This window comes from Apteryx rowi, unplaced genomic scaffold (genome assembly GCF_003343035.1).
Source record: "Apteryx rowi isolate R43461 unplaced genomic scaffold, aptRow1 scaffold_15, whole genome shotgun sequence".
Taxonomy (NCBI): Eukaryota; Metazoa; Chordata; class Aves; order Apterygiformes; family Apterygidae; genus Apteryx; species Apteryx rowi.
In genome coordinates, this window is record NW_020447752.1 from 962,359 (window position 1) to 971,883 (window position 9,525).

The 9,525-nt window shown below is 39.5% G+C and overlaps 1 protein-coding gene across 1 annotated transcript in view; it reads left to right on the forward strand.

Annotated features, from left to right (window-relative positions):
• Positions 1-8,261, forward strand: part of IFT81 (intraflagellar transport 81) — a 43,990-nt gene extending 35,729 nt beyond the window's left edge. The window contains exons 15-18 of the mRNA XM_026058823.1: positions 806-877; positions 969-1,054; positions 5,703-5,748; positions 6,706-8,261. Coding sequence (XP_025914608.1) covers positions 806-877; positions 969-1,054; positions 5,703-5,748; positions 6,706-6,888 — 387 coding nt within the window. The 3' untranslated portion in view covers positions 6,889-8,261. The remainder of the gene's footprint in view (positions 1-805; positions 878-968; positions 1,055-5,702; positions 5,749-6,705) is intronic.
• The last annotated feature ends 1,264 nt before the right edge of the window (positions 8,262-9,525 follow it).

A 9,525-nucleotide genomic window follows, 5' to 3' on the forward strand; every position in this document is an offset into this window, starting at 1 on the left:
CTGCACTAAAAGTTCTTTGTATGGCTTAACCCAAGTGAGATAAAAGAATCCACAGATAAAGCTAGTATTAAGTAGACCTTCCATTAGAACTATTGTGCAATAACTACTCAAGGCTTTTTCCTTCCTAGACAAACCTTAGTCATGTTCTAACACATCATGACAAGCAAGTCCACTGATTAAGCTGCACTTGACTGTCAGCAACTACAGAATTCAGGTTTTTAGCTGATGGTCTGAAAGTCACATAGTGACACAGCTTTGGAGTTGACAACTTTTGTGTGACCTGGAGTAATTGAATTCCGCTTGGATTATCAGTTTTCTTGGTATGGACCATTTAGAGCTGGGGAACCTGAAGGGGAACGCTAATCCACTGCCTCCATACTCCCCAACATAGTTACTGATTGCTAATTAACATATTATTAACATGACTGTAGCTTCTAACACACATTTCACAGATGTGTTCCAGGAAATACTTGTTCACAATTGTATTTAGCACTTTAAGAAACGAGAGTCTTGGCAGCATTTGTGAAGTCTCTGTTAGAAGTTAAAGTCATATTAGTAAATGCCTGTTCACAATCCGTTAGCATCTCTAACTGTAGCTGAAATTTAAAAAAAAGAAATTACCCTTTCATTTATTACTTTTAAAGAGACTACTGTAAAGCCCAAATTGTATGAACATGTAAGAAATGATCAATTCAGAATTATGCCTGTTTCTGTTATGGACTCTCATGGTTAATATAGTAACACAGGGCATCTACTGTAGACCTTCAGTTATGATGTCCATTAAAATATTATTGTTGTACTGCAGGAAGTGAAAGGACTTCTTGAGGAGTGTATTCAGGAAGAAAGCAACTACCGTTATATTAACTGCATGAAGAGGGTAAGATCGGAAGAGAGACCAAATTGTTCTTGGTGAAATGAAATAGGAGTTATAGTATATATTTTTAAAACATTTGTGTATTTCTTTATAGAATATAGAAGTACAGCTGCAGCGTGCTAAAGAAGAAATGAAAACATACGTTTCCCCAGATCCACAGGAGAGACGAAAAGCAATTCGGTAAATATATTAGTGCATTTCGTTTGTGTTAACTTGAAGGATTTTCATAAACTGAAACTGAAGTTAAGAATTTTCTCACTGGCATTTGAACTGAAGGAGTTCACCTGATAAATTTAGAAACACTATAATAATCTAAAAATAAGCATCTTGAATCCCAGTATGTACTGCTGTAAATCTAAGAGTTCTGTCAGACATACCAAAAGATTTTCCCTTCCTGCTGGAGATTATGGGCCCCAGATAGTGGCTGTTCACTGCAGCCCCTGTTGGCGCAGACCCAGAGAAGCCGTGCTGCTGCGAGGTCCTGCAGGAAGCGCGGCTCCACCAGACGCAGTGACCGAGCCAGGTTTCCCTGCGACTCCAGCATGCAGCAGTAGGAGGTCTGCCACCTCTCGAAGGGAGCAACCATATGCTGCCCCCACATTTTGGCCATTTTTTTTGCAAATCTTCAACTGTTCTTTTAGGTATAATAGCTATCGCCATCGCTGGTGCAGGAATGGAGAACTGCATATACTTATCCTAAGTGGATTTTGCTTTGCCTTTCTCACTGGAGATAGACAGAATAAATACTGCTCTGCACTATCCCACTAACCCTCATCTTTACACTCAATTTAATAGACTCCAGTATAAGGTCAATTGCTCCAGCCTGTGAGTTTTTTCAGGACCCCTTATCTTTACATGGTGGGAAGGGAAGCCTAAAAGGTTATGAATTGAGCTGGTGAACATTTTTATGTAGTTTTCCATTTAAAATAATACAGTTCTGCCAAAGATTGAAATATTTTCTGAGAAGGGGATATTTTGGTTTAATTTTCTGTGCAAAGAATTTTAAACTTTATCACATTATATAGACTTTTACACTTCAGTACATATTAAATATTTTAATAAAAGTATCCTTTTTAAAATGGTATATATATTCAATCTTTTAATTCAATATAAAAGTTTAAACATAATTCAGGCAATAAAGTCAACACAATGGTTCATCCCTGCCAAAATTAAACATCAGAAGAATCCAAAATCAAATATTTTGTAACTTTCATTTAGTAAAAGTGTCAAAATATCTTTTTTGTCTTACTCATAATTACTTTTTTTAAAATACCAGAATTCTCCATGAAATAGAAATAGTGATTTCCAGCTGCTTTTATCTTTGACTAGAAAATGTCTTAAATCTAGCTCTCAATAAAATGAACAAGTTTAAATTATTGTCAGTAGTTTTACAATTTCATCTGTAGCTTTCACCCCATTTTATTTGGCAGACATGAAAATAGTTATCCAAACATCAGTTTTAAAATTAAGGTATGCTGGGTTTGATAAAGAGTATGGTTTTTAGTTTTATTTTGAATGAATGAAATGAGTGAAAAACACTCGGATATTTTGAAAGTAGGATTGCGCATCTCTAAAAATGTAGTCGCTACAGTACCAAGGAGTCTCTGCAGAGTACACCTTTTTAAATCTGTGCTGAGAGGGCATCAGCTTTGCCTTGTACCTCTCCATCTCACTACAGTCTGCTCAATGAGCATTCCTGCTTTGCTTTATTGCTCGGACTGTAAAAAGCCACAGCAATATAGGTCTTGGATGTGAAGCCTCTTAGATTTCTGTATTCGTATTTCAGAGACATGACAGATTGTTGCTTGAGATCTTTATAATCTGTCATGTCAGAGCTGTGGTTCATGTACAGCCTTCTATACAAGTTGCCAAAATCCTTCACAAAATTGTCCCATTCATAAAACTCAATTAAAAAACATGATTGAGTGGCAAAGCAAAGACAGAACTGCTAATTAGATAAATAATAAGCATTCTATGTTTCATTTTAAAACTTCAGACCACCTAGCTGCTGAAGTGACATCAGAAAAAGAGAGCCAGTAGTTGTCTATCACTTCTCAAAGGAGATGGAAGAACAGACCTGTTTCCCAGGATATCTGTCCTCTTAGACTCACTGCCTTTGGGAATAATTTCTGGGCCTTTCTGCTGCAGTGGTGGTGACTAGGGAAGCAACAGTAAGTTGGTAGTAAACGTAGTCAAATGTCATTCAGTATCACCTGAGGCAATTTCTTCACTCACCACAGTGAAGAAAGGCCACTAGGGTTGACCACTTTTGACTGGAGAATAAGAAGCTTCTTACTCCGTCTCACAAAATAACAGAAGGCTGAAGGATACAGAAGATTTATCTAATAAAAATGGGTAAAACAGCAAAATTAAGCAGAAGGATAAAAAAAAAAAAGAGAAAAACCCTTGAGAAAAATCTTAGTGATGACGTGAGTATTGATTAGTATGAAAGGCGGCACAGCTCAGCCAAGCAGCTGAGAGGAAATGCAGGTCACGCAGCAGCCACTGTCCTTTTATGGCCTTGCAGGGAAGGGGAGGATTGAGTTTATACACAGATGCTAAGCAAAAATTTCTCCAACTCAAGTGCTTGTGAAGTGAACATCCACAATGTGCATACACACACAGACAAGCCATCAAAGGCAAACGCTGGAATTAAAGGGCGAGTCCAGCTATGTAATTCCAGGTATGGCGAGGAGAATGCGAATGGAGCGGTACCGCTTTCTGCACTGTCCCTGCCTCACTTGCTAACACAGAAGGAGGTAGTTAAATCACACAGAATCACTGAGGTTGGAAGGGACCTCTGGAGATCATCTAGTCCAACCCCCCTGCTCAAGCAGGGTCACCTAGAGCACATTGCACAGGATTGCATCCAGGCGCATTTTGAATATCTCCAGAGAAGGAGACTCCACCACCTCTCGGGGCAACCTGTTCCAGTGCTCTGTCACCCTCACAGTGAAAACTGCGAGCACCGAAGGCAGGGAAATGAACCCCCTCCCTGGGACTACGCACGTTTTGGCCTTCTGTAAGATGTCGCAGAACAGTCACATTTAAATGAATTACAACAACGTTCAGTATCCAGAGCTTTACACAAAAGAAAATGAGGAGAGAAAATGTATTTCTAGACATCCTTTTAGAATGTGTATGTATTTTTCAGCAGGCACTGGAATGTAAACGGAGCAAAAATGAGCCATAAATAGAACAGCACTTTCCTAATAACGTATTGAACAAAAAATGTCTTAATTCCGACCCTCTTTATTGAACATAAACTCTCTGTTCTGTGCAGTCATTTCTTAGGAATGTGAAAAGTTAATTTTGTTCTCTAAAAACAGAAAGTGTTTTTTTTTTAAATTAAGTTATTAAGTTGCATTCTTTCCAGTCATCATTATAAATAGTAAAGAAAAACTTACCAAGAAAGACATCTAATTTTCTGATGATTATTTTGAAAACTGTACTCAAAAAAAAAAAGTATGTTCTTGAGGCCAAATGCGTGTGAACATATACAGTGTGCCAGTGGGAAATCAGAAGATGCAGTGCGGCTTTCCATCCCTCTGACTTGGTGAGGATTGCTAGGGATCAGCTGTGCCTGCACCGCGCCTGGAGCAGCCTCAAGACTGCTCTGCTCTGTACTGACTAGAGTCATCCCAGGCTGACGGATCAGTAAACGACCCAGCTGCATTCCTTGCACATCCATTCCGGGGAGAGCATGGCGCGCAGCACCGGGCGGCATGGGGCCCAAGCGCTCCAGCTCAAGGGCTGCGGTACCTGGTAGAAATGGGAGAAATACTGGAAACATGATGCTCCAATTCTCTTTCCACACTGCTGCTCACTATGCGCTAGCAAACCTTCACACTCGAGCATCGTGAAGGCTGATATTTCTTTATGGAAATTTGGATTTCTCTGTGCAAAGTCCTTCTATCCTGAGCAATTTGGAAAGTTCTTTTGATGAGCTGGCCTATTTTGTTTTTCACTAGCAGTCAAACTCTCAACCTCTAAGTTTACCTGTTACACACAAAATGTAATACTTGATTTCATAAAAAAGAATCAGTGAAGATGTCTTTTTGTTGTCACATTTCAAAAAAATTAAAAATAAGTGTAGAAATATTTCTCACTTTTGCTGTTATGATTTGCATATTATATTGCAGGTTTCATGTATTGAGTTTGGGTATGTCAGAAAGTAATCCCTCCACTTGTTGCACACAAAAGCGTACAGCCAAGATTTTTAATAACGAATGTCAACAGTTATGCTACTAAGTTTATGTTTAAGCACCTAAATGTGAAGCCTGGTTTTTAAAAGTGCTGAACACACAATGGTTCCATTGCAGTAACTGGATTTGTCAAAGCTGGGGTGAAATTCTACTGCCCTTCATTCCTGTATTTTCCCACTCATTCTAATGCTACATCCGTAGCCGTTAAGGGCTGTGGATTCGTATACTCTGACATTTGTACAAATAGAGGGTACTGGATAACCTCAGAATATCATCAGCGTAAATGCATTACTAAAAAGGGATCATGTATGTCTTGCCTAACTGGTCTTGCTGTCATCTTCAAGCTGGAAGCAACAGTAATCATACGCGCTTTGAAAATGTAAGAGATCTTATCCAGTAACACTTTTGCTAACTGCATAACTGAGGGAATCAAGGATATCTGATCCCTGATGTCAAGCGATATGTTGCCCAGTAACAAAAAAGTTTCTCCATGCTTCCTCTTCTGACTGGCTCATTTATGAACCTCCCAATACTTTCATAATTTTCCAGGCTTGCATCATTATTATGTCCTATTATTTAGAAACAATTAAAATCATAATAAAAATATTATATATTTCTTTTAGAGAACAGTATACACGAATGATCCTTGAACAAGAAAACCTTGGGAAGGTAAGAATGAGGTTTTTACCTTGTAAAAGCCTTGTACAGTTCATATATTTGTGGGGCTTATTACAGAATGCTGCGGTCAGTCTTTTATAAAAAGCATATTGCAGTCCACAAAGAAAATTCCATTACTGCTGGCATTGGTAACTAATACCCTGACGAGAGATCATGCTGGCTCTTCAGGGCTTGATTTCCTACAGCGTATAGCATGAGCTGCTTGTAAAAGATAGTCAAACAGCTTAACATGACAGCACATTCCCTGTAAACCATTTGGATAAGAAACTGAAACATGGGTATAACAAACGGTGCCAGCTCAAATTTTAAGTTGTATATAAAGCAACCTGTTGAAGACAATAAATTTTCAACGTGTCAGCCTTATCACTGTTATTAAAGGCCAGGGGATCATCACTGTAGCAGTGTTAAACAAAAGCAGTTGTCCATTTCTAATCTTGCACGAATCTCAGATCAGCATGGAGGAGGTTAGCCTTACTAATTCCACTAAACATCCTTCTTTTATTAATTTTCTTTTTATGAGTCAGTCTGTGAGTGACTTTTACACATTTGGGCTGCCACTATTAATGATTCATAGTGGGTTACATCATAAAACATTAATTTCATGTTTATAATATGATAATGTGAATCCATCGTAGGCTGCAACTTGACACTGTAAGAGCTCTGTGTGACCATGAACTCACATTTTTAGCATAACTTCCCAAATAGATGAGACTATTATTTAGAGAGTTTTAAAACATTGAAATAATTGTCAATCCACACAAAGCACATATCTAAGACCACGGGTGCTGTTGCATTTATCACTTGCAAGGTGTGGTACTAGCTTAAACCAAAGGTAATACTGTTTCAGTGGGAAATAAAAATCTTTGTCATTCTTAGCTGCCTACGTAAGCAACTTTTGTGGCGTAAAATTGTTCCAGAAATCTAATGGTTTTTTTGTATTTGTAACAGAAATTACGAGAGAAGCAAAAAGTTGTACGGGAAAGTCACGGGCCAAATATGAAGCAAGTTAAAATGTGGCAGGATTTTGAGCAGTTAATGGAATGTAAGAGCGAATGTTTTCTAAAACAACAAAATCAAACAGCCATCGGTCAAGTCATTCAGGAAGGAGGTAAAGATAGGCTTGTATTATGAATTCTTCCTTCTTATACCAACATAAAGCAGGAAAACAGTGTGTTGATTTCTTAAAGGTAATCTCATACTAAATATCATTGCTTTCATTATTTCTGCATAAATTTGTCGTAAATTATTTGGTTTTAGTGCATAAACAACGAGTGAAACTAACCACTGTACGAAGCTTTTCCTCCATTGTTTAAGTGACAACATAATGTGGTTAGGAAGATCTGTTATGAGATCTGCACTAGGGTGAACCTTGTCGTAAATCTTTGCTTTATGAGGCTGGGAATGGCATGCATCTGCAGCGAGATCAAAGGAAAAGAAATCCTTTTCCAGGGTCACAGAAAACTTACGTAATTGCCCGGCTCCTTATTCTGAATCACTAAGGTTACATTTTTGCAGCGCCTGGGACTGGATATTGTATAGTTGTGGACCTCCTGGCTTGGCAGCCTCCTTCCCTATTGTCTTTATTCGTCTAGTGTGACTGGCAAGAATGGAGCCATTTCTGGTCGGAGCTGCACAGACCTTGCCTGCACGCTCCTAGTCATGCTTTCCCTGCACGGTTGATTTAAACTGATTGTGCTTGCAGGAGACACTTCATGGCTACAGCGTCAGGAGTAGGATCTGAGAACAATTACTTGGATTCTGAGCTTTTTCCACTATCTTTTGTTGTTTTTAACAAATGTGTTTTTCTTACACATATACCTTTTTCGAATTTCTCTTAGTTACCCATGTGAAAGTGTTAACTGTAGTCCATTAACGGCTTTCTCTAGTGAGGATATCTGTGCAGTGTGAGTCCAAAGCGATTACAGTTGCCCAAAGAGGGTCATCTCAGGGATGGAGGGTCACTGATGCTGCAGATATGGCCCAGCGGTTCTTGCGTGTGTTCAGGTATGCAGAACAGAGAGATACACAAGGCTCCCTTGTGCTCTAACTTTGACCTGTGAGCCACAAGCAACTTTCACTTTGCCCTAAAAATTGCATCATGAGACCCAAAGCTGACCCAGGATGAGAGGAATGCAGATGAGGCTTGAAACTGTCTCTCACGCTTCATCATTTCTGATGAGCCCCTCTTAGCCACAGTGAAAGATCAGAAGCAGAGAGATAAGTCTGGGAGACCAAAATTCTTGCTGTTCTTCTTTACTTTCTTGGCCAATTGAATTTCTAAATAGTTTTTTTTTCTGTTTTCCTGCTTAAAGTAGAATGGACTTAGTCACTGATAGTTCTTTCAGATGTAATTTGAACATAAAATATAATTTAGTTTTCTCTGATACCTGAGATCTTTCGCTGTTTTCTTTATCAAGAGAGAGGATGGGAGTTATATAGTTCCTTGTTTGTCTTTGCATTAAATATATTTGTTAACAGAACTAAAATAAAATCTGATGACTACATTTTGACTGTATGGTATTCTTTTTTTACATTTCTGAGGTAAAAGTAATAGAAGGTAAATTGTTAGTGGCAAGCACTTTGCTGGGCCATAGGAGAAAGACTTTTGAAAAACTCAGGGTCATTTCATGGAATTTCTCTCAGATGCTCCCCAAAGGGTTCAAAACCCCAGCGTATGCCTAAGGAGCAGGTCTCGGATCCATGGATTCCCAGAGCATCCTCATGTAAGCCCTCCCACACTGCCGAACAGCTGAAGATAGCCTTTCTCGACAGCTGCACACTAATCTTTCCCAGGACAAGGAGAAGCAGCAGTTTTTCCCCTACGCAGATTTTCCGTGAGTGTGGCGGGAAGGCGGTTGTGTGGGACGCAGGCACAGGTAGGGTAGCTGGAGCGGGGAAGCGTGCCGCATTGCCACCACCTGCTGCGTCCCTGGTTTGGTTACTCTGCACGGCAGGAGGAGACTGGGCTTTACTAAGGCAGTGAAAAGGGACCATATCAATCCGAAAGGGACAAGCTCAGGAAAATGGCATGTGCAGGCTACACAGTGCGGGGAAAGCTATCTCCAGAACTACTTCCAACTTCTATCCCTGCTAGCCCAGTACCATTATTATCATTCTATTTATCTCCATTGCGCTGTAGTGCCTACTGACCTGGAAAAAGTTATGGGAGTTACATACCTGGACTTTTGAAGGAGGGTTTTACCGAATACTTGTCAACAACAGTAAAATAACGCAGCCATCTACATATGCTGGGGGAGAGCATGGGCTGATCACCAGAAATGGGCATTTAGGTTACTTAGGAGTCAGTGCTGAAGGAACGCCCGTGGTCCAAAGCCACCACAGGGGGCGGGAAGAAGAGTAGGGTTTATACACTTCAAGCCCAAACTTTCAACAAAACCCTAAAAACCCTATTTGACTAGACCGTACCTGCAAAGATTTATTACATGGATTAGCCTGCTGTCCAGGAAAAAGCGATGCTTTTGAAATTCATGGTAATGATGTAGCATAAGATTGAGTATAATCATTTTCTGTTTTCCTGTTGAGAGTTACCCTAAAAATAGTTGGTCTTTCTTTCTTGTAAAAACAATTTATTGCTAGTTACTCAAAGATGACGTGATTGTTGTTCTGATCTTAGTACTCCATCATTCGTACCGCACCAAGAAAGGGCACGCAGATTATACAGTACAGCAGCATCAAAATGACTTTCTGCAAAGAAGCAGAAAATCATAATAACTGTTATGAGAAGAAAATTGGAAAAACTCAAGACCT